A 24,275-nucleotide genomic window follows, 5' to 3' on the forward strand; every position below is an offset into this window, starting at 1 on the left:
TGCAAGTCCCCAGCAGTAGGCAAGTCAGAGGGGTCCTGGGGTTAGAGGGGAGGAAAGGTGGGCCAGAAGCCCATGGAGAGAGCGCAGGGGTGGTGAGGCCACCACCAGGGGGCGATACTGGTGCTGCTGCCCTTGAGGGTGGAGGACGCCAGATGCCCGGAGGCCGTGTGAGCCTTGGCCTCAAACCTTTATTGTGTAGGGTGGGGGGCGCGAAAGAAGAGAGCGGCGCCCTTCCCTGCACCCCACCCTGTCGGCCCCGCCTCCCTGGCCCCGCCTTCCAGCCCCCGCCCCACCCCCGGCTCCGCCTCCACCCCCCGCCCCGCCTCCGGCCGCAGCCCCTTCCTCCCGCAGCTGGTGCTGTGGGGCCGCGGAGCAGCGCGTCGCCGTCTCTATGGCCGGGGATCCAAGCGCAAAGGTGAGAGAGGCAGGGAGCGCGGGCGGCGGCGGGGCCTGGGCCGGGGGGCGGAGGCCAGGCCAGGCCTTCCCCACATCCATTCCACCCTCCAAGCTGGGCCAGGCCTTTCTCACCGTCAAGTCCCGGGTCCTGCTATAAAGGCTCTGGAGGGGCGCGGGCCAGGCCTCCTGCCGTGCAGGGCGCAGACCCGCCACCGCGGAGTCGGGGACCGGCGCGGGGCGGGGACCCGCGTGGCGAACGGTGTTCCCCGGGATCTGGGTCACGTCTCCTGGCGTCCGGCGGGATCGAAGGAGAGCTTGTCCTCGAGCTGCAGCAGTAGAGACAGAGGTTAGATCTGAGGAGAGGGAAGACCCTCATACTGTCCAGGATGATGGAAGGAGAGGGTAGCGGGGGAAGGGCTCTCAGGCCAGAAGAGACGGCCATCCTACTGGGCTGAGGGGAATGCCGCCTACACTAAGCAGGTGGACGTCTGGGATGAAGGTCGAGAGCCTGCTGATCCAACATCGATCCTGTTTTGGGGGGGAGGGGGTGCCTCCGTTCCTCAGTTTCTTGAACCCTAGGATATAATGCTCGGAAGGTGATCAGAGTTCAGGGGGCTGGCCCTAGGGAGGAACCCAAACTGTGGAACTGGGGGTGGAGTGTGGGGTGTAGACTGGAGACCTTGAAGCCTTGTCGCCACTGGGGGAGGGAGGGCAGCCGCTCCGCCCCCCGTTTAGCCCCGCCCTCCCTCCCAACAGGTTAAATGGAGGCTGAGAGCCCCTGCCCAACTCCCATATCTAGAACGGCTGCATACAGGGGAGTGGAGCGGTGCTAAGTTCCATTCCATCTTTCTTTTGCTAAAGCGAGGGGCCTCCTTCCGTCTGGGTTAGGTACCCCTTCCTTTGCAGAGAAGCCCGTTGCATTTGAACATCTGAGGTCAGATGCCTCCCTACATCACCACACACACACACATTTGGAATCTGGCCTTAAAATTGGGACTTTGAGGAAGGGAGGTAGTGCTGCTCTGCACCTCAGTGGACACTGGCAGCCTCCAACCCTGCAGTGAGAACTGGACCCCTGTTTGAACATATGCTGCCTCTGCACACATGTAATTTGTGTGTCTGAGCACTGTGTGAACATACATGTACTTGACCCTTCTGTTAACATGAACATGCCTGACCTACTGTATCGGTGGGTTTGTGTGCATGTCCCTACACATATGTATGTGCATGACCTTTCTGTGAATAGGTGTACAATCCTTCATATGCACACGTGTGGATTTATAACCCTCCTTAACTTCTGAGGCTGTGCGATCTGCTGAATGAATGGATGAGAATATGTGAATAGAGCCTTATTTGTCAATGTGTATGAACGCATCTGGCAGGCCCTTTATATGAGCATATGCGTGCACAAACCTCCCTGTGAATGTATGTGTGCATGACTCTCCTATGAGTACATCTGTTCGCAGCCCTTCTGTGAACATGTGTGTATGTGCACCTATTGCGTGCACATCACCCCCTTCTGGACATGTCTGACTTCTGCCATGAACCACACTCTGAGTGGTTTCTCTAACCTGGAGTGTGTTCCTCCTGCCCAGTCCTAGAGCCTGATACCTCATAGCCGTAGGGCTCCCTCTCCACCCCCCACCCCACTTCTGCACTAAGCAAATAGGCCCCAAAGGTAAACAGGTGTGCCTCCACAGTGAGGGGTGGGGCATGGGCAGTTTGCCTGGGGCCTTGTGCTGCCCAGCCCCCAGATGAGGAGCTGACGCCCTCTAGTCTACACTCTTCTCTACATTCATACTATATGCTCCCCCTCTGGGCTCTGACCACTACAGTGCTGACCTTTACCTCTTGAATAAATGCTCCAAATTCCTGTTTTCCCTCTGGCCGGATCCTAGTCCTTCCCCTCGCCTCAAGGCCACATAGTTAATATTTGACCTGGAAAGGAGGGGAGAGGCCAGTGGCCCTTGTGGCTGTGTCTGTGGGTGTCTGATGAGATTGGGTGGGTCAGGCTTCCTCCACACCCAGCCCAGTCCAGGAAGCCTTCAAGAGCCACCTCAGAGATCAGGCCTATTACAGGGGTCAGGGGAGATCTGCCACCTACTTCCACCCCATCCCCACATGACTTGAGAGAGAGTCCAGGTGTGGAATAGTCTCCAAGGTAAGCCAGGGGAGGTGGCCAAGAGCTCCCATCACTCACCATTTCCATGTTGCTTTTATCTCAACTGGCCTTGCACACTAGAGCATCCTGCATAGACATTACACCTGTGCAGTGCAGCCAGGGGGCCCCAGATACCCGCCCCCCACCATGTCTATGAATGCCTATTTGCAGGTAGGGACACGTGTGGATGCCTAGCCAGAGAGTGCAGTACAGACTCGCATGGGCAGAGTAGAGATGTGCACCCCCTCAGAGAGGAATGCTGAGGAGGAGAAGTGTCTAATTAAAGAGAGATTCCAGAGGGAGCTCTCAGGCCAGGGAAAAGAAAAAACAAAGGGAAAACAGGACAAAATCAACAAAGGCCCATTAAATGTCTCTGCCAAGCCTTCTTGCATAAGGCACCCCCGCAGGCAGCAGGGGCAGCTGCTGCCCCAAGTTTGGTCCCATTGTTGGGAGGAGAAGGCATTCTCTCTGAAAACGGAGCTCCACCCGAGTTGGAGGCCTAGCTTAGCCTCTGGGCTGGTCAGAGGAGGGTGGATACTTTGGGTTCGGGTTGGGAGGAGTCTAGGGTCTTGTAAGGAGGGCAAGTTCTACCCAACTTGCATCAGAGCAGAGAAGTGGACAGAGCGACAGTGAGCCAATCCTGACGTAGGAGTTCTGTGGTCCCTCCCACCAGTGCCCCCTGAAGTCTGGGGGTAATGCCATCTACCTTCCACACACACACAGATAAAAGAGCTTTTCTACCCTGTTTTTTTTCTTTAGAAAACGGACCTCAGAGAACCAGAACTAGTCCTGCTGTCGGGGCAGGGTGACCCCATCAGTGACCTACAACCCCCTTATGACCCCACAACTCCTTCCCACCATGGAGTTTGTATTTGATGCAGAAAAGCAGTGTGTGATCCATCCCTCCCTCTGACCTCTAACCTGGGATTCCATGGCCACACAACCCTGTGATTCCATGTCCCCTCGATTCCAGGACCCTCCCTGGCCCCATGACCCCTGACCTTCCAAGTGACCTCCCTGGACCTTGACCCCTGTGACTATTCTTGCCATCATACCCTGTGACTGTGGCCCTGGCTCCCCTTGGGGGTCTTACTGGTCTGGGCCTCCCCAGAAAAATGTGGGGAAGGCTCTGGCCCCTCTTCCTGAGCTTCCTCACAGCATCTGCAGTCCCTGGACCCTCACTGCGGAGACCATCCAGAGAACTAGATGCCATCCCACGGATGACCATCCCCTATGAAGGTTAGACACCCCCCCCCCCCCCCGCCAAATTTGAAACGCAGCAGGAGCCAGGTCTGGGAGTGGGGAGGACACCCCAGGGCTGGGCTCACTACTCCCACTCTCCCCAAGAGCTCTCCAGGACCCGGCACTTCAAGGGCCGAGCCCAGAACTACTCAACGCTGCTGCTGGAGGAGTCTTCAGCAAGACTGCTGGTTGGAGCCCGAGGTGCCCTCTTCTCTCTCAATGCCCGTGACATAGGAGATGGGGCTCACAAAGAGGTTAGCCCTTAGAACCTGGAACACCCAGAGGATCTCCGGCTTTATCCACCTCCCTGGGACCTCAATTTCCTGGAAGCCTCGCCAGCCTTCCATAGCCCCCTGGTCAGATAGCATGGCCCTTCCTAACCCACGTCTCCCTTACCATCCAATGCTCCTCCTGAAACCTACCTGTACCCCAGTTTCCCCTGTTCCCTGCAGTCCTATACCTGGTCCCACAGATAATGGTGAAAGGGAAGGGTCCTGGGGTCAACACATCAGCCCATTCCCTTTCCCTGTCTCCAGATCCACTGGGAGGCCTCCCCAGAGATGCAGAGCAAATGCCATCAAAAAGGGAAAAACAACCAGGTATGTGGTCTGTCCTTTCCCCAGCTCCTTTCCTTCTCTTCAGCTGGGGATGTCAAGGTTGGTGGGGACACAGATGGAGAGGTATGGATCAGCCAGTCAGTTGTAGCAACCACAGCAAACACGTGAGTGTAGCCAGAGTGGTGGGCCCTAGGTGCAGCGCTTCTAATCCAAACAGCTGGTCACCTACCAGCTTGGCCTATAGTGGCATCTGAATCTCTTCTGGGCTCCTGAGTAAGAATCATGATAGAAATAAGTAATCTCTAGTAAATGCTGACTTAGCCATTATCTCTCCTAATTCTAAAATAACCCTATGAAATAGTATTATCCTCCATTTTACAGATGAGACAAATGAGGTTTAGTCAAGGACTAGCTCAAATACCCAGTATTCCATGGAGGGCTGTTAGCGAATTGCCAGTTCTTCCAAGCTAAAGAACAGGGTGTCTGCAGGGGTTCCATGTCTGGCTATGTAACAGATCCATCCGGAGAACTTTTTAAAGATACGCATTCCCAGGGGTGCCTGGCTGGCTCAGTCAGTAGAGCATGCAACTCTTGATCTCAGGGTCATGAGTTCAAACCCCACATTGGGCATAGAGCCATCCACAAAAAGAAAGAAAAAAAACTATATTCCCTGGCCCAGGGGTTCTGATTCAGTGGGTCTGGGGTGGTGTCGGGATAGGTGTGTTTAACGAGGCACCGCTAAGAGATTTCATCAAAAGTGCTGCTGGAGCAGCATGGGTAGGAAGTGGGGCTGGTGAAGCAAGTGGAACCCAGTCACAGAGCACTGCAAATGCCCAGCTAGAGGTATGGGTTTTATTCTGTGACAGTGGGCACCCTCACCATTTGGTACTTTAGAGACTCTCAGACTTTAGTGTGCACAAGAATCACCTGGGTATGTTATAAATGCAGGTGCTAACTCAGTCAGTCTGGGGAAGGGGCCCAAGATTCTGCAATTCTAACAAGCTTCCAGGGGAAGCTGATACTGTTGCTCCCCAAGCCACACTTTGGGTAGCAAGGCTTCAGGAAGACAATTCCCAAAACATGTTCTGAGAAACATTAATTTTCAAAAGGGGGGGTTTAATGGTCAGATGAGTTTGGGAAATGCTGTATGCTTAATCCCACAGTGCACAGCAACATCCCTAAGGCCCTGAGAAGTCCCCTGGCAAGGCAGGTTTTAGCCATGGTTTCCAACGTATTTGACCACAGAATTCCTCCCTCATCCCCCCTTATTTGTTTGTTTATTTATTTAAGTTTATTTTGAGAGAGAGTGTGTGTGCATGAATGGGAGGGGGGGGGGCAAGCAGAGAGTGAGGGAGAGAATCCCACACAGGCTCCTCATGGGGCTTGATCCCACAAACCATGAGTTCATGCCCTGAGCCGAAATCAAGAGTCAGACACTTAACTTACTGAGCCACCCAGGTGCTCTCCTTCCCACCCACCCCCATCCCACCCACCCCCCCCCCACTTTTTTTTTTTTTTTTAGTGTTTATTTATTTTTGAGAGAGAAAGAGACAGAGCATGAGTGGGGAGGGGCAGAGAGAGAGGGAGACACAGAATCCAAAGCAGGCTCCAGGCTCCGAGCTGTCAGCACAGGGCCCAATACGGGGCTCGAACTCACAAACTGTGAAATCGTGACCTGAGCCGAAGTTGGACGCTTAACCGACTGAGCCACCCAGGGACCCCGACCTTTTTTAATGTAAACATCTTGGGGAAACACTACTAGAGTAATACTAATCCAGGCCCAGGCACTAGATGGATTAAAATGGAGTAAGTCTATGGGACACCTGGGTGGCTCAGTTGATTAAGCATCTGACTCAGTTCGTGATCTCGCGGTTCATGAGTTTGAGTCCTTCACGGAGCCTGCTTGGGATTATCTCTCTCCTCTCCCCTGCCCTCTCTCTATCTCTCTCTCAAAATAAATAAAAATAAACTTAAAAAAAATCCTTCTAAAAAAATCATAAAATAAAATAGTGAGTCTGGAGGCAGGAAAGGCAGTGAAGGTTGGGGGCATCATGGGGGTCAGAGGAGGAAGGCATGAGCAGGCTAGTGGAGAGAAGGGACCCGGGGAGGCAATGGGATGAGACAAAAAGGCCTGCATGGATTCAAACCCTGGGTAACAAGCAGGAGGAGGAATCATGAACAAGGCAAACAAGTCGGGGAGGGGGCGCTTAGCTTGAGGCATTTAATGGGCAGAGAAGAGCAGTGTGGCTGGAGCAGGTGAGGGAGGGGAGGAAGGGGCAGAGCCCTACCATGCAGGGCCGGAAGTGGTAGGCTATGTTCAGGACTCTAGTGGGCCACTGAACGTTTTTTTAAATACAGCAGTGACACGATCTGGTTTACATGTTTAAAATATGCCTTGGAAAGTGGGTTGCCAGAGGGTGCTAATCGGTAGAATATCTCTGGAAGGAAACCAGACAATGGTAAGAGCAGTCCCCTTTGAAGGCAACAGGGATAAAAGGAGACGCTCTGTTTACAACCTATCCCTTTGTACCTTCTGAATTTTACACTGTGTACATGCATTCCTCACTCATTGAATAAACAAGTAGCTTTTACAGAGTGGCGGAGGCTTGGGAGAACTGTCAGGCAGTCTCTACAGTTGTCCAGGGAAGAGGCAACAGTGGTGACATGGACTAGGGTGGTGGAGGTGGAGGGGGAAGTGGACCACATCAGGAGACATGACACAGAATCTCGAGGAAGGACTGAACATGGGGGTGAGGGAGTGGGAAGCAGCAAGGATGACTCCTGGAATCGACTAATAGGATGGATGGATGAAGTGAGGTGGGAAAGACTGGATGACCAGGTTTAGGAGGGAAGATGCAGGTTAGGGAGGAGGGAATGAGCTAGCTATTGGGTGGAGAGAGGGCAGAGCCTGGGGATACATTTGGTAGTGTCACCCCACAGGGGGTGTGGGAGCTCCAGGACTAGGGGACACTGCTGAGAAGGAGATGTGAGAGAAGTATTTCAGGGTGGGGGGAGCCCTGGGGGCCCCGAACTGGGGGTGCGGAGGGCTGCAGGCAATGCAGAAGCTGGCAAGATGTGTCAGGTAATCCTGACAGTGAGATAGAAGACTGAAGAGGGGTCAGTGCCGCTGGGAAGCCCAAGGACAGTGGGTTCCAGGGAGTAGTCTGTGTTCCGGGCAGTGAGCAGGCCCACTGGGAACTCAGAACTGTGTCGGGTGGGTGGGGGCAAGAGCCGAACTACAACGCTGGATTAACGGAAAAGGCCTCTAAGCAGGCTGGGGGCTCACAGCCCTCCCCCACCTCCCCCCCAGACGGAGTGCTTCAACCATGTGCGATTCCTTCAGCGACTCAATGCCACCCACTTCTATGCATGCGGGACTCACGCCTTCCAGCCTCTCTGTGCAGCCATTGTGAGTAGGCCTGCCCCAGCCCAGCCCTTATTGCTGCTCCCTGGCCCTGGACCAGTCTGAGCTTGGGCCATGACCCCTGCCTGTCCTCGAGACCACTGACTTCTGGCCTCGTAATCCTCCAGGATGCTGAGGCCTTCACCTTGCCAACAAGCTTTGAGGAGGGGAAGGAGAAGTGTCCTTATGACCCAGCCCGTGGCTTCACAGGCCTCATCATCGGTGAGCATGCGCTCCTCCCCACCCTGGCCCCTTATCCATCAGCGTGCTCTTTGGGGGACACGGACCTCGTTGCCAGGACTTGCCACTGGTATGTGTTATGTGCCTTATTGTATGTGACGTGTCTGTCATGCGTGGCATGCCTGTGCTCCAGATGGAGGCCTCTACACAGCCACACGGTATGAATTCCGGAGCATCCCTGACATCCGCCGAAGCCGCCACCCGCACTCCTTGAGGACTGAGGAGGCTCCAATGCACTGGCTCAATGGTTAGGAGGATGAGGCACAGGATGTTGGGGGGCAGGGGACTATTCATCTTTACTCCCTTGGGCAGTTGACATCCCATCCCCAAATTCCCAGGTGAGCCTGTCTATTCCTGAGTGTGGTTGAGTGAGGGGTAGTGGAGGGGATCCCCATCCTGTCTCAGGGGCCACTTGAACTGCCCAACCTGCAGATGCTGAGTTTGTGTTCTCCGTCCTGGTACGGGAGAGCGAGGCCAGTACAGTGGGCGATGACGACAAGGTTTACTACTTCTTCACGGAGCGGGCCACTGACGAGGGCCCCAGCAGCTTCACTCAGAGCCGCAACAGCCACCGTGTGGCCCGTGTGGCCCGTGTGTGCAAGGTGAGTAGCACCAAGTTTGGCCCAAGAGTGTACAAGCGGAACCTCTGATGCTGACCCTGTGCCCTACCTCCCCAGGGAGACCTAGGAGGAAAGAAGATCTTGCAGAAGAAGTGGACCTCCTTCTTAAAGGCGCGTCTAGTCTGCCACATTCCACAGTATGAGATGCTACGTGGTGTCTGCAGCCTGGACACTGACACCTCAGCACGCACACACTTCTATGCGGCCTTCACGCTGACCACACAGTGGTCAGTGCAGGGACAGTGGGGACACAAGGAACTGGGGACAGCCTGAGGCCTGGAGCAGAGGTCAATGAGGAGAAATAGGATCCCTTGTGGGGAGGCTGGCTGCAGAGAGAGAATTCCAGGCACATCTAGCTCGCCTGGAGCCAGAGGCCACAGTGGCCTCCTGACCCTTAGGAGAGGCCCTGAGGCCGAGAGCTGGGGTTGGCCAGGGTTAACAGTGAGCTCCAGGCTGGGGCAGGTGGCAAGGGGGCAGGCTCCACCCAGTGTGGCTCAGGCCCCTCCCCTATGTCCCTTCCTAGGAAGACCCTAGAGGCCTCAGCCATCTGCCGCTACGACCTGGCCGAGGTGCAGGCTGTCTTCGCAGGTCCCTACATGGAATACCAGGATGGTGCCCGGCGCTGGGGCCGCTATGAGGGTGGGGTGCCGGAGCCCCGGCCCGGCTCAGTGAGTGCCCAGGCCTGGGGGTCAGTGCTGAGTAGACAGAACCCCCGGGAGGGGCAGGAGGGCCTAGCCTTGGGGGGGGGGGGGGGGGGAAGGGCACGCAAGCAGTAGATTCCTGAGGTTCACTGCCTCTGCCCCCCACCCCAGTGCATCACAGATTCATTGCGCACTCGCGGCTACAACTCATCCCAGGATTTGCCATCCCTCGTCTTGGACTTTGTGAAGTTGCACCCCCTGATGGCTCGGCCCGTGGTACCCACACGAGGACGGCCCCTGCTGCTCAAGCGCAGTGTGCGCTATACACACCTCACAGGGACGCCTGTCACCACGCCTGCCGGACCCACCTATGACCTGCTCTTTCTGGGCACAGGTACTTTTGACCCCTGGCCTGGGCCCTTTGGTAACTGCTGACCTGGGTCCTTGATCCTCGTTGACCGCTCATCCCCTGAATGACTTTTGATCACAAAACCCTGGTGACCAATGATGTTGATTCTTCAATGAACACTCACTACTGACCCCCAATGACCACTGGCTCTTGGTACCTGCGGATTCCTGTCACCAACCACAGTGATATTTGACCATGATCACTAATGTTTCTGGACCCAACAATTCCTGCCATGGCAGGCCCAGAGTTCCCAGCCAGGGAACTGTTCCCAGTCCTGAGTAACTGTTACCGGCTGAATCCTTGTCCCTGACGTCCTGGCTCCCAAGCTACTCCCATTAGGCTATTGCAGGGGGCTGAAAACAGATTCCATTTCTGGGTTCTGACCCTCTGCCCTTTCCATACCAGCTGATGGCTGGATCCACAAGGCCGTGGTGCTGGGTTCTGGGATGCACATTATCGAAGAGACACAAGTGTTCAAGGAGCCCCAGTCTGTGGAAAATCTGGTCATCTCTCCAATGCAGGTAGCCTCTAACCCACTACTTGCCAGAATAGGGGGAGGGAGTGGGTGGCTGGGCAGTGGCCGTGTGTGTCTGTAGGTGGGAGTTGGGGGTGTTGCCAACCAGCTTTCCTCTCCGGCTCCCAGCACAGCCTTTACGTGGGGGCCCCTAGTGGTGTCATCCAGCTACCACTGTCTAGCTGCTCCCGCTACCGCTCCTGCTATGACTGCATCCTGGCCCGGGACCCCTACTGTGGCTGGGACCCCAGCACCCATGCCTGCATCATAACCAACAGGTCCCAGGGTAGCAGGTAAGAGGTGGTAGGGGTGTGAGGGTCCCATGTGAACAGGGGATCAGGGCCTGAGGGGAGGAGGCGGGCCTGCTAGCTGGAGGGGGAGTGGGGGGCGGTTGTTGGCAACAGCATCATTGACTTCCACTGGGGAGACTAAAGCTCAGTTCCCCTGTTCGTGAGTTTAGGACAGCACTGATACAGGACATAGAGAGAGGAAACCGAGGCTGTGAAGGCAACAAGGACACAGGTAAGTGACAGGCATGGACGTGTGTAGGCCCGGCTGCATAGCCTGTCCTCTACGTTTACTGTCATTTGCCTGTGCGTGTACGTATCTGAATGGTTGTGTCTGTGTGCTTTCAGCGAGGATGTTCCAGCACAGTGTGGCACAGAGTAAGTGCTCCACAGACATCTGTTGCCCTAAAGGATTATAAATGAGGAGGAAGGCTCATGACATAAAAGTTCTTTTTGTCACACCTGAGCTTATAGCCAAGTGTGTGCTGGCGGGGGCGGGAGGGGGGGCAATTAAATGATCACCCAAGTAATTCTTTCCATTGGTTTTTGCTACAAAAGGAATACTTACAACTATAACAAGGATTTGAAGGACAATGAATACTCCCCTGAGGAAGATCAGATGACTGAGCTGATACCTAAAGGAGGAGCGGAAGTTAATAGTCATACTAACATGTACTGAGTACTTACTCTGTGCCAGGCGCTGACCGAACACGTACACACACGATTTCTCTTATGCTCACAGCGTTGCTAGGAGAGAGGTGCCACGATCCCCATCCCTATGAGGGGCAATCTCTCTGAGGTACAGGGAGAGTAAGTAAACTGCCCAAAGTTAATAAGCTATTAAGTAGTGGGGTCAGAATTCAAACCTGACCCCGAACAGTCTGACTGGAGTTTGTGCTTTTCATTACTTCTGTGCTCTTTCCCCCTGGCCAACCAGCGGAGGGCACGGAGAGGGGGGTGACATCCAAGCAGAGGGGACAGCAGGCCGATGAGCTTGGGGTGTTTGCCAAGAGGCTGGAGAAGTGGGCAGGGACCATGTTGAGGCAGGGAAGTGGCACAATCAGTGTGGTGTTTTTAAAAGGTTACCCCACTCCTGCATGGAGAATAAGTTACATGGGGGCCAGAGTGGGCCAGCAGCTGGGGAAGGAGAGAAGTGAACAGGGCTGAGATGGATTCTGGAAGCAGAATCCTGGTGAGAATTAGACACGAAGGTGAAGGAGAGAGAGAGGCAAGGGGACTCCCCGGTTTCTGACTTAAGCAGCTGAGTAGCTACTGGTGCCATTCACTGTGACAATTCAAGGAAAAGACCTGGTGTAGTTTGGGGCGGAGGCTTTGGCCTTAGTTCCTGTGCCATGTTCAAGAGACCTCCCGTGGAGATGCCCTGTGTGTGGAAGATGTTCAAGTCTGTCGATCAGGGGAGAACTCTGTGCTAGAGATTGAGCTTACAAATCATTGGCAGATAGCAGGCACCGAAACCACTGAGACGGGACAATGCAAACCTTAAATGGGAACACAAACGCAGGAGACCTCATTCAGTTGTCGCCATGATTCCAGATTTGCGCTTGGTGCCAGGGACGTAACAGTGAACCACCTGGCCTGCCATCTCCAACGCCCTCCCTCAGATAGACAACACTGACCACTCCTCTCACCGCCCCCCCTCCCCACCTCCAGGGCCACCACCACCACTGAGAACCCGCTCTGTCCTCCGAGGTGACGATGTTCTCCTGCCCTGTGACCAGCCATCCAACCTGGCCCGGGCCTTGTGGCTGCTCAATGGGAGCATGGGCCTGAATGACGGACAGCATGGCTACCGCGTGGGCGTGGATGGGCTGCTGGTGACAAACATACAGCCTGAGCACAGTGGCAGCTATGGCTGCTATGCTGAGGAGAATGGCCTCCGCACCCTGCTGGCCTCCTACAGCCTCACAGTCCGGCCAGCCACTCCTGCCCCAGCTCCACAAGCCCCTGCCATGCCCGGGGCACAGCTGGCACCTGACGTGAGGCTACTGTATGTGCTAGCCATCGCTGCGCTTGGCGGCCTCTGCCTCATCCTGGCTTCCTCCCTCCTCTATGTGGCCTGTCTTCAGGGAGGCAGACGAGGGCGTCGAAGGAAATACTCTCTGGGTCGGGCTGGCCGGGCAGGGGGCTCTGCTGTGCAGCTGCAGACAGTTTCAGGCCAATGTCCTGGAGAGGAAGACGAGGGTGATGATGGGGAGGGGGCTGGGGGCCTGGAAGGTGGCTGCCTCCAGATCATCCCTGGGGAGGGAGCCCCAGCCCCACCACCTCCGCCGCCCCCACCGCCACCGGCCGAGCTGACCAACGGGCTGGTGGCACTACCCAGCCGGCTGCGCAGGATGAACGGCAACAGCTACGTGCTCCTGAGGCAGAGCAACAACGGAGTGCCAGCAGGGCCCTGCTCGTTTGCTGAGGAGCTCAGCCGCATCCTGGAGAAGAGGAAACACACACAGCTTGTAGAGCACCTGGACGAGAGCTCTGTCTGAGCCCAGCCTCCTAGGACAAATGCTCTTCCAAGCCAGCCTGTCTGCCCCAGGCTGGGCTGCTGCTTCCCCAACACAGCCACTCTACCTTCACCTCCCTCCCCCCAACTCCAGGCCCTTCTCCCAACTTTGTGATGTCCCTGTAGGGCTGGCAGAGTCAGGCCCAGCCAAAGTCCCCTCCTCAGTCTCCACAGACCCATCTGTGAGCAGCCCAGGCCCACCGGTGCTCCTCAGAGGTGGGTACTCCCCCAGGACGTGGAATTCTGTAGACCCAGCCCCAGTTCCTATTCCCTTACCCCAAGCACTTGGGAGGAGAGGATGCCAACTTTCTGCCCCATTTGTCTGTTCAAATCCTTCCTCTTTCTCCCAGGCAGGGCTCTGCAGGTCCAGATGACCTCAAGGTCACCACCCTCTGCGTGGCCCTATGTGCTGGATGGTCCCGAAACCAGACAAGACCTCTGCCAGCCACCAGAGCCACCTGAGCCCTGCATGCATTCACATGTGCACACGGATGAATGTCTATCAGCTGGGCTGCAGGGCCCCCACCCCCATCTCCTGGAACATTGTGTTTCATCTCTCCTGGACTTTGGGTACCCTTCCAATGGCCATATCCCATCCTATCTAGGTTTCTCCCCTAGTCCCAGCCCCATGTGGTGACCTCTTTGGCAAAAGCTCGGGAACAGGCCAGTCTGGGGAGGTAGGACTGTGTCATTCCCCTCTTCTTCCTTAACGTGCAGCCCTCTTTGGTCAACCTCCTCACCCCCTTGGTCACTCTCAAGAGTGACAGACAGAGCCCCAGGCATGTCCCTTCACACACACATGCTTACATTTCCACTTGCATTTCTGAGCCTCCCTTTGCTGCCTCGGACCTGTATCTGTTGGGTTTGGTCCATGGACATTTCAGAGGGAGAGCCCTCTCCCATTCAGCTGTCCTCTCAGACATTTCCCTAGGACGGGTGACCAACACTGCAATGAGCCAGCCTCCCTTTTGGGGACCAAGCATTTGCTACCCCCAGACCAGAGCAGGGGGAGGAGATCTGATGTCTCACCTGGCACATGAAGCCCGTTCTTGGAACTATGCAAAGGGCAGAGGCTGGGAGTTTGGATGCTTGGCTCCCATCCCTGTCCTACCTCACCGGGGCACTTTCAGGGTCCAGGGGCCTCCGAAGTCTCCAGGCCCATATGGGACAATCAAATCCTGACTGAGCTCCCCCATTCCCCTTGGGTGAGGATGACTGTTATTTTTGTAGCTGAGAACGTGGAATCCCACGGGTTTTTACTGCCCTTCACCCAACTTCTCCCACCTCCACCCCACAATGAATGTATTTATTGTGAGAACGGCTACACTTCTTTAGGAATGCCCCCACTCACCACCAAGGTGGGCAGAACAGGCATGTGACAGAGTGGGGAGCCTGGGCTCAGCTCCTCCCCCTCCTGTTGGTTAATAAATACCCTCTTTCCCCACAGCCATGTGTGGTCTGCTTGGTCTAGACTGGCCTTCCCCTGGTCACCAGGGGGCAGGCTTCTGATTCCAGGGTTGGCTCTGCTCCCCATAAAACCATTTGCAGAGGAAACTGGGATCCTCAGGTTCCATCTGACTGCCCTGGGTGGATACAAAGGCCTTTATAACGTTCTCACTACTCACTGATCATGGTGGTATGGGCATGACAAACAAAATTACAACACTCCAAGAATTCATACAAGGGTGTCTAGGTTTTTACCTCCTAGCTCTTTTCCTCACTATTCCTCCCCCTTGTTTTGGCTAAGCCTAGAAGATGCTCTCTGTTTATCAGCTCTCTTGCTCATCCCCAAGAAGCTTTTCAGTCCCGTCCCTCCCCCCAACAAGGGACAACATGAATTCATTTCTGCAGAGGGGCCTGTCTTGGGGAGTAGTTAGTAGTTAGGACCAGGGCAAGCTTGTTACCAGGGACCTGTCCTAAGAATCAGTCTCCAAGGGTTAGGACTGGATAATCACATGGCCTCTAACACTAACCATCCTGAAGGGTTTAGGATAATGAAAAATGGGGTTAGACTTAAAATATACACATATTTTGAAGATCTCAAGCGTAACTTTGGGCAAGTTTATTAACCTCAGTTTTCTAATCTAAACATTTACACGGATGTAAAGTGGCTGTCCTAATGCCAGGTTCACAGCAGAATCTAAGGTGCTAGCTCTCTCTAGTTCAATGGTTGCAGAAATAGGACATGGATGGGAGGGGCACCTGCGTGGCTCAGCCAATTAAGCATTCACTTTGGCTCAGGTCATGATCTCAGTTTGTGGGTTTGAGCCCCACATTGGGCTCTGTGTTGACAGCTTAGAGCCTGAAGCCTGCCTCGGATTCTGTGTCTCCCTCTCTCTCTGCCCCTCCCCCGCTCTCTCACAAACACACACACACACACACACACACACACACACACACACAGTCTCTCTCTCAAAAATGAATAAATGTTAAAAAAAAAAAAAAAAAAGAAAGAACTGGGACATCAGAGATTCCTCAGAAGCCAGTCTTGAAACCCCACACCTGGATTTGAGATCACTATTATCAGTCTGGATTACAGAGAAATAAAAGCCTATAAAATCCTTGAAGAATCAGGTTTCAAGGATGTCAACTGGGCGATAATTAGGAGACTTAACAAAGTCACTGCCCCTCCTCCTATGCAACGAAGACAAGCAGCTCTTCTTTATCCCAAGCAAAAGCTTTGGCGTCAACTTCCGTTTTGGTGGGCTCCATCTGCCGGCGTGGGCTTGGAATCCCCTGAACCAGAGAGGAAGAACCACCTCCACTGGGGCAAGAGTCCAAAGCCTGGGATTGGAGTTGTTGGGGTAACTCTTCATGGCACTTGCACCTGGGCTGGGGCAGCATCCTGGACTTCTCGCGGGCGCAGCCCGCCCAACGTTGTCGGTTTGTTGGTGAAGGGGTGCCACTGGCCCTGGATGCTAGGGCTGTCCGTGTGGAAGGGCTTACGGATGCGGATCACTTCCAAGCCCGACTGGTCCGCCAGTTTCTGCACCAGCGTCGCAATCTCCGCCACTGACTTGCAGTGGATGCTCTCCTCGCGCACAGCCCCGTTAACTGGCCGAAGGGAGGGGGTGGGGGGAGAGGAAGCGGATGGATCAGGGTAAGACGAGAGGAAGGAGAGCCGGCGGGGCAGCCCCCAGATGCCGCCCTCCAGCCCTCGTCCGGCCCCACTCACGGTACTCGGCCACTACTCTGGGCACACAGCACGGCCGCGAGTTCACGTATATTACGACCCCCGGGTTCCGTCGGGCGAAGTCTGCCACCTCCCTTTCCACGAACTCCCTGAGGAAGCCCAGAAGAGTAAGCACGGCGACCCCCGACCCTGGGCGACCTCTGCCCCGAGAGCGCCCCGCGCCCTGCGCCCGGCTCACCTGGCGCCGCGGGACGAGGGCGCATCGCGACTGAGGCTAAAGCTGAGACGCTGCAGCTGCTGCACGTAGCGACCCAGACCGTTGTGGAGGACACTGGCCAGAAAGCGGCTCGGGGTCCCGCGCGCCGTCATGGCTACAGCGCCCAGGCAGCCCAGCCCAACCCAACCTCGCGGGACGGGGGCGGGACGAACGTCGGGACTTCCGGTTCCGGGAACACACGCGGCCGGGGAGTTTTGCTTCCGCGGTCATGGCCCGGGGCGTGGGACAGTGACCCACGTTGCGGTCGAGAGGGGCGAGAGGAAGGTGGTGATGCGCGGCCACGGTCGCAAGCGGCACAGCTCTTGGCAGTAGAGTCGAGGGAGGACCCGGGCGCGGGGGCGAGGTGAGCGCGGGGTCTGGCGGGAGCCGCCGGGTGGCGCTCTACTTGTGGTGAGTCCTCTTTGAAGGAAGGAGCGGCGAGGAGAGCCTCGAGTTGGGGGCTAGCGCCTTGAGGCCAGGAAGGGCTCAGGCGGCGGTAGAGATGAGGACGACCAGGAGATCCCCTGGAGGGGCGGGAGTGGTAAAGAGATGATCTAGGCAAGGCACAGCGGTGAGGGGCAGTGTGGAGGGTCGCAGAGGTGAGGTGGCTGCACAGGGCCATGGAGACAGAGAGCCAGATAGAAGCCCACGGACGTGAAAGGGTCCTGTAGATGGCCATAGATGTGAAGTAGCAATGCGCAGGGGCTGAAGAGGATTCAGAGAGATGTTTATGAGGGAGAAGTTGGAAGAAAGAAACCACCTCCAGTGGGCTCTGTAGAGTGCTGCGCCGAGGATCCCTGGGGTCTGACCTAGCGAAGGCCCCCCCCCGAACAAGGCACGGAAGGCATTTCAAGTAGTGACTTCCTCGGTTTGACTAGGAATGTGGGTACTCCTTCGAGGTGGGTACCCCCTCCGTATCCTGCTGCCGCTGCGTGGGGAGTGGATGGGTCGCAGGGGCCTGCCCAGAAGCCTGGCCCCAGGCCCTCCTCGAAGACGGTACAGGAAGGAGGCTCTCCCAGCCTTGGAGGTGCCAGTGTTGCCTGTAACTGCAACTGAAATCCGCCAATATTTGCGGGCACGGGGGATCCCCTTCCAAGATGGCCACAGCTGCCTGCGGGCACCCAGCCCCTTTGTAAAGGCCTTGCCGCTCAAGGACCAGAATGGTGCTACTGCTTCCTTCAGCCTCTTCATTGACAAGACCACAGGCCGCTTTCTCTGCATGACCAGTCTAGCAGAGGGGAGCTGGGAAGACTTCCAGGCCAGTGTGGAGGGACGAGGAGATGGGGCCAGAGAGGGAGTCCTGCTCAGTGAGGCCCCAGAAGTGGAGGACAGTGAGGAGGTCCGGAGGATCTGGGACCGAGCTGTACCTCTCTGGGAGCTGCCTGAGCCGGAGGAGGCCCAGCTGGCTCGTGTGATGTTTGGCCTTACCAGAGTGACAGATGACACGCTCAGGCGTTTCAATGTGCGGTATTTGCGGCCGGCTCGCAGCCTTGTCTTCCCTTGGCTCTCCCCTGGAGGTCTGGGATTACGAGGCTTGAAGCTACTAGGCGCTGAAGGCCAGGGAGATGGAGTGCACTACAAGGAAACCACCATTCCCCGGCCTGGGGTCTACCGTAATCTGTTTGGATTACCACTGATCAGTCGTCGAGATGTTGAGGTGGTACTGACGAGTCGTGAGCTGGACAGCCTGGCCTTGAACCAGTCCACAGGGCTGCCCACCCTTGCCCTACCCCGAGGAACAGCCTGCTTACCCCCTGCCTTGCTCCCTTACCTCGAACAGTTTCGACGTATTGTGCTCTGGCTAGGAGATGACCTTCGGTCCTGGGAAGCTGCCAAGTTGTTTGCCCGAAAACTGAATCCCAAGCGATGCTCCTTGGTGCGGCCTGGAGACCGGCAGCCCCGGCCCCTGGAGGCCCTGAACCGAGGCTTAAGTCTTTCTCGTATTCTGCGTACCGCCCTGCCCGCCTGGCACAAGTCGATCGTGTCTTTCCGGCAGCTTCGGGAGGAGGTGCTAGGAGAATTGTCAAATGTGGAGCAGGCAGCTGGCATCCGCTGGAACCGCTTCCCAGACCTCAATCGTCTTTTGAAGGGACATCGGAAGGGCGAGCTGACAGTCTTCACAGGTGAGCCTTGGGAAATCACTTCTTGGGGTAAGAGGCAGAGGATCAGGTGATGAAACGCATGTGGGTTTGGGCCATGGCAAATGTTAAAGAGGAGGCTTCTCCCAACTTTGAAACCCTTGCTCCGGGTCTTAATTTTAAGGGTAGAACTTTCCTCCCTTACCCAGGTCTGTATTCAACCCCCTGCAGGGCCAACAGGCAGTGGGAAGACCACATTCATCAGTGAGTATGCCCTGGATTTGTGTACCCAGGGGGTAAACACGCTATGGGGTAGCTTTGAGATCAGCAACGTGAGACTCGCCCGGGTCATGCTGACACAGTTCGCTGTGGGGCGGCTAGAAGAGCAACTGGACAAATACGATGAGTGGGCCGACCGCTTTGAGGACCTGCCTCTCTATTTCATGACTTTCCATGGGCAGCAGAGCATCAGGTGAGATTCCAGGGCCGAGGGTTTTCAGAGAATGGGACTGCAGGAGAACAGATCCCCAACAGAATTTTCAGGAATGCTGGCTTCTCTGCTGGGATGGTCTAGAGACTGCTTGTAACTGACTCTTGAATTCCTTGCTTCTTCCTCTTCCCAGGACTGTGATAGACACAATGCAACATGCAGTATACGTGTATGACATTTGTCATGTGGTCATCGACAATCTGCAGTTCATGATGGGGCACGAGCCGCTGTCCACAGACAGGTGACACCCTCTTGTGTAACTGGAACGCACTTGAACACGCGTGTCTTCGTAGGCAGCTGGCCCTTAGGCACACGCTGTGTTCTTGATGTCTGACCTGTGTGCCGGTACACACCACCCTGTGTGTATTTCTGCCTTCACAGACGTGTGGGTTGTGGCAGTGGGAAGTATGGAGAGGAACCTAAGTGTGAGTTCTCGGGTAGAGTGAAGTAGTGTGGGTCTGTGGCCTGGGGAGATGCGAATGAATCAAGAGTGTGTGCACGCTCTTGTGCTTCTGTCTGTGTCCGATAACCTCTTCACTTTGTTGGGGTGGGGGCAGGATTGCAGCTCAAGACTACATCGTCGGGGCCTTTCGAAAGTTTGCAACAGACAATAGCTGCCACGTGACACTGGTCATTCACCCCCGGAAGGAGGATGACGATAAGGAACTGCAGACAGCGTCCATTTTTGGCTCAGCCAAAGTGAGTGGCTTTTAGAGGAGCCCAAGCTTAGGAGGGTAGAGGGGGCAGGTGTGACCAGGGATGGCCCTCACTCAGCCTTAAATCATCTTGACTGTCCACTTAGAAGAGCCAGGAGACAGCTATCGCTGCCTTTGGGCCATGACATGAGGAATACGTGTGCTGGGAATATAAAGGCTGATGATAGTTGGTCCTTTGCCCTCCTTGTCCTCTAAGAGCTCACATCATCCAGTGGGGAAAATAGCAAGACCGTGATTATAACTCAGTATGATAAGAGCTACAGTAGGCAACACAGGCATTGGGGGAGCCGCGAAACATCTGAGTCAGCCTGGGACATCTGGGGAGACTTCTTCACCCATTTGGGGAGAGGAGGTGTCAACAAAGGTTAGGTTGAGTTTTGGCAGACAGTAAGTGCTAAATAATCGAATAAATGGGAGGGCCTCCTGGGCAGCGGGACCAGCCCAGTCCTGGAGCTTCCAGGGGTACACTGAGTGCCTGTTACATGGCAGGCCGGCTGGGCACAGGGCATACAGGGTGGGGAGCACAAACTGTGCCACAATGGAACAGACATGGAGCTAGGGAAGAGAGTAACACAGAAGCGGGAAGATGATGGTTCGTTCTTTGTTTATGGGGATCAAGAATGGTCTCTGATAAAGTGTGACGTTCTTTTTTTTTAATTTTTTTTTTTTTTAACGTTCTATTTATTTTTGAGACAGGGAGAGACAGAGCATGAACAGGGGAGGGTCAGAGAGAGGGAGACACAGAATCTGAAACAGGCTCCAGGCTCTGAGCGGTCAGCACAGAGCCCGGCACGGGGCTCGAACTCACGGGCTGAGAGATCATGACCTGAGCCGAAGTCGGACGCTTAACCGACTGAGCCACCCAGGCGCCCTAAAGTGTGACATTCTGATAGAGACCTGAGTGATAAGAAGCAGGGGTTGAGTGGGGTGGTGGGCTGTGGAAAAGTGTTACAATCAGAGGGAATGGCGTGTACAGAATCTAGGGCAGCAGTGAGTAGTCAAGGAACTGAAGGATTCAGGTGGCCCCAGGTCGTGGTCAGTAGTCCATGGCTTTGCCATTCTTCCCTGGACCCTCAACCTTCCTTTTTACTTCTCATATGTCTTCTCACTGCTCCTTCCTCCTTTTGCCCCCATCCCCCAGGCAAGCCAGGAAGCGGACAACGTTCTGATCCTACAGGACAGGAAATTGGTAACTGGTCCAGGGAAACGGTATCTGCAGGTGTCCAAGAACCGCTTTGATGGAGACGTAGGTGTCTTCCCACTTGAATTCAACAAGAGCTCTCTTACCTTCTCCATACCACCAAAGAGCAAGGCTCGGCTCAAGAAGGTCAAGGATGACAATGGGCTAGCGACCAAAAAGCCCTCTTCTGGCAAAAAGGGGGCTGTGCCCCAGAACTCCGAGACTTGCTTGGATCAGGCCCATCAGCCCTGCCAGCCAGACCCCTCCAGGCCCTCCAGGTGAAGGCCGTTCAGAGCCGGACACTGAAATGAGCCTGGCCGGACAGGCAGGGGCATAGACTTTTTTAGCCCTCTGCCAAGACTACCTCTGTCCTGTGGGCCTAAGCTAGGGGTCCTCCACCAAGGGGCCTAACCTAGGGCAGAGTTCCATAGTGAGAGACTTGAGAACTTCCTGTGTGCCAGGCTTCGTTCTAGGTCCTGGGAATACAGCACTGACAAGACAGATGAGCTCCCTGCCTCCCTAGAACCTGCAGTCTGATAAGCAAGACAAGAGAAATAATGAACAAACACAAACCGTATTTTTAGACAGTGAGATACACCATGAAGAAAAGAAAACAGGGCAATACGTACAGCCTAGTGTAGATTAAGGTCGGAACAGATACCTCTAAGCAGAGGACATCGGAGATGGGGCTTAAAGGACTAGGATTGAGCCGTGTGAACATCTGGAGAAAGAGGGATCCAAGCAGAGCGGAAATGAGATACAGAGGCCCTGAGGTGGGAATGAGCAAACTGAGTTCAAAGCAGTGGGTTCAGGCCCCCTGAACTTGGAAGGGAATAGAGGACTTCTTGCCAAACTCAAACCTAGGCTTGTGGAGCCAAAGGGTGACATGGTGGGTACCAGACTCCTCTCTGGCCCATTCTGGACCCTGCCATGAGGTGGCACTCCCTACCACTGATTGGATCCTAGGTGCTTGACCCTGTAGTATCAGGGCCCCAAAGGTGGAAGCTGGCCAGAGAGCCATGGAAGGAAGCAGAGCCCAGAGTGCCTGCCACATGGACACCGATTCCATATTCTGTCACCTCAGACCACTGGGGTGGACAGTCATGACTTTTTGTAGAGCCTTTTCTAGTTTTACTGAAAACAGTTTTTCCATTGCCTTGGTTTCTGTGTTTTTTCTTATTTGTCCACCAGGTGTCTCCCCAGTCTAGAACTGGATTTTCCTCTTGCTTTCAATAGGGAGTCTTAGCTGTGCACTCCCAAGGAAACGGGCATTAAAGGGCCTTCACCCACACAACCCCTTATACCTCTTCTTGGCTTAGGGATGACAGAATGGTGTCTCTTTCCCTGAAGATCTCCATGTGATCCCTGGCACAGGTGTGGGTCAGTGGGCCACATGTCTAGGCCCTGCCTGACCAGCTGTCCCTCAGTGATACGAGCCACTCACTGACCTGAGTGCGGGTTCCGCATGCTGCCTTCTTATCGGACTCCCCATCCATTTTCCTCATCCTTGTACACTCAGTGTTTGTCTTATGTCAGTATGTGTCAGAACTCCTAGGATTCTTTAAAAATGAAGAACCTAGGGCCTACTCCCCTCCCCCCCCAACACACACACACAGATGTTTCTGATTCTAGAGGTTTGAGAAAAGTTACAGGATTTCTCGTCTTTAACAAGTACTGAAGGGGATTGTCATGTAAGAGACTTGTGAAAAATAGTTCTAAATGATGGCACTTTTCCATCTCACTTCCTCTGATCCCCTTAAGCCCTATTTTCCCTTTAGATTTGCATGCAAGAGTGGTCAGAATGCCAGGTGTCCTGAGGGAGCTGGGAAGAAGCCTTTTGTAAGGGTAGGCGGAGGTTTCCTGCTCCCTCCAGGCAGGGCTGCCTTATCAGGTTCCCCCAGTCCACCTAAGCGGGCTTCTGGGGCCCTCTGGAAGGCTCTGGGCTCTCTGGTCTGTTGGGTGTGAGAACTATGGCTACAGCTGACTCCTGAAATAGACCCTGGAACAAAGCTGTTCTCTGGGGAAGAACCTGTGGGGGAGGGAGGGGATAGTTCCTCCAGGGCCTCCCTTCTTGGGGGTCTCCCAGACTGGCTGGAGCCAGGCCTCCTAATCCCGCAGTAATCATTCCCAGCCGCTGGCTGGTCTAGGCCTCATCCAGGGTCTGTAACAACGTCAGCCATGCCTTCCAGATGCACACCACCAGGTCAGTCCTACCTCTAAGGATGTGGGTTCTACATCCCACATTCTGATCTACTGGGAACTCCTGGTGAGTTCTCAGGAAATCCCGGAGGTCCCTGTGAATTGGGGATAGAGGGACAGACACACACTTGCCGGTTTGTCTTGGCCCACCCTCCTAGCAGACTCCCTGCCCGGCACAAACGAGAATAATGATGGGGGGCAGGGGAAGCTAATGCTCCCCCAGCCCTCCCCCTACACAAACACATTCCATTGCACCCCTGTCTTAAACTCCTCACATCAAGATTAGCCCAAAGTATGTTCAAGAGTCCCAGGAGCCTAGAAAGCAGTGGGGGAATCCCTGGGAGCCACTGTCCCTGTACCCAACCAGAGCAGATTAAGTCAAATTACCCTGGTTCTGCCTATGTCCAATTGGATATTAAGAATCTCCTTGAGCATTCAGGAAGGGCCTGGCCAAGCAGGGTCCAGCTGGGTCCACAGCTCTCAGATTCCGGGTCACATTTGTCTGTGAGGGGGGCAGCTTCAGTCCTCCAGCAGCTTAGTTACTGCAGATGGGTTTGAGAAGGGACTAAATTCACTGCACTCCCGCTGCCCAAGTATTCGGGCTGCGAGTGTGGCCCAGATACCTAGAGACCTCGCAGTCTGTGCCTTCCCACAGGCCGCCTCGGGTGCCATGGAGGGAGGGAGCCCTAGGTGCCTCCCTGCAATACAAGGCAACTTCCTGTTTGTGCCTGTGGGTGGAACTTTATGAGTCTAAGGGAAGCCTGGCCCCTGCTCTGTGGGGGGCCAGAACTGGCAAGCACACTCACCTGGGCAGACACCTACTCCAGGGGAGGGGGAAGGTAGTTGTGCGAGGGCAGCTCTGACCCGAGGGTGGGGCGGGGTCTGTTTTGGTGAAACCTGAGCCTTCTTTGTCTGCTTCCTAGGGGTTTTCCCGGTGCCTAGGGAAGGAGCTGAGAGTGGACTCGGTTTGGCTCCCCACAGGGCCGGGCAGGTGGCAGTAAAGCCCTATCGCCAACTTGGTTAGGGCACCAAGGTAGTTTAGCTCTCGGTCACGTGCTGCTCGCCCCTTTCCCAGGTCGAAAGCCAAATCCAGAAGCCTGTGAAGTCGGAGGCCAGCGGAGCAGCCTCAGGCCACCGTTGAGCTACTGCTGGGCTGGATACCGGGTCGGCTGTTGAGGGGGTGCTGGGCAGACCACTCCCCTCCTGGGCCGGGGGCGCGGCCTCAGCCGCCCCGC

General features: G+C 55.4%; 3 protein-coding genes across 7 annotated transcripts; 2 read left to right on the plus strand and 1 right to left on the minus strand.

Moving 5' to 3' along the window:
- Nucleotides 1-283: 283 nt before the first annotated feature.
- Nucleotides 284-14,434, plus strand: SEMA4G (semaphorin 4G). Of its 4 annotated transcripts, none has more exons than XR_009252529.1 (16): nucleotides 284-415; nucleotides 3,317-3,796; nucleotides 3,905-4,053; nucleotides 4,336-4,398; nucleotides 7,667-7,765; nucleotides 7,888-7,981; nucleotides 8,133-8,246; nucleotides 8,432-8,601; nucleotides 8,677-8,846; nucleotides 9,143-9,287; nucleotides 9,432-9,654; nucleotides 10,075-10,190; nucleotides 10,313-10,476; nucleotides 10,644-10,705; nucleotides 12,142-13,204; nucleotides 13,339-14,434. XR_009252529.1 is itself a non-coding variant. In XM_058697516.1 (15 exons), the coding sequence occupies exons 2-15, from the start codon at nucleotides 3,673-3,675 to the stop codon at nucleotides 12,969-12,971; spliced, it is 2,523 nt and encodes an 840-aa protein (XP_058553499.1). In that variant the 5' UTR covers nucleotides 284-415; nucleotides 3,317-3,672; the 3' UTR covers nucleotides 12,972-14,434. The 4 variants fall into 4 exon arrangements, 2 of the variants coding, with proteins under 2 accessions (XP_058553499.1, XP_058553500.1); XR_009252530.1 differs by having other exon boundaries at nucleotides 13,343-14,434; XM_058697516.1 differs by having other exon boundaries at nucleotides 12,142-14,434.
- A 594-nt stretch (nucleotides 14,435-15,028) lies between these two features.
- MRPL43 (mitochondrial ribosomal protein L43) lies at nucleotides 15,029-16,553 on the minus strand. Its single transcript, XM_058697527.1, has 3 exons — nucleotides 16,360-16,553; nucleotides 16,164-16,270; nucleotides 15,029-16,042 (listed from the first exon to the last, which is right to left on the minus strand). Exons 1-3 carry the CDS (start codon nucleotides 16,488-16,490, stop codon nucleotides 15,801-15,803), a joined length of 480 nt encoding a protein of 159 aa, XP_058553510.1. The 5' UTR covers nucleotides 16,491-16,553; the 3' UTR covers nucleotides 15,029-15,800.
- Nucleotides 16,554-16,600: 47 nt separating this feature from the next.
- Nucleotides 16,601-21,997, plus strand: TWNK (twinkle mtDNA helicase). Of its 2 annotated transcripts, none has more exons than XM_058697519.1 (5): nucleotides 16,601-18,500; nucleotides 18,665-18,719; nucleotides 19,079-19,186; nucleotides 19,503-19,644; nucleotides 20,803-21,997. In XM_058697519.1, exons 1-5 carry the CDS (start codon nucleotides 17,258-17,260, stop codon nucleotides 21,121-21,123), a joined length of 1,869 nt encoding a protein of 622 aa, XP_058553502.1. In that variant the 5' UTR covers nucleotides 16,601-17,257; the 3' UTR covers nucleotides 21,124-21,997. The 2 variants fall into 2 exon arrangements, with proteins under 2 accessions (XP_058553502.1, XP_058553501.1); XM_058697518.1 differs by having other exon boundaries at nucleotides 16,604-18,500; nucleotides 18,687-18,927.
- Nucleotides 21,998-24,275: the final 2,278 nt, after the last annotated feature.

This window comes from Neofelis nebulosa, chromosome 13, assembly GCF_028018385.1.
Source record: "Neofelis nebulosa isolate mNeoNeb1 chromosome 13, mNeoNeb1.pri, whole genome shotgun sequence".
Classification (NCBI taxonomy): Eukaryota; Metazoa; Chordata; class Mammalia; order Carnivora; family Felidae; genus Neofelis; species Neofelis nebulosa.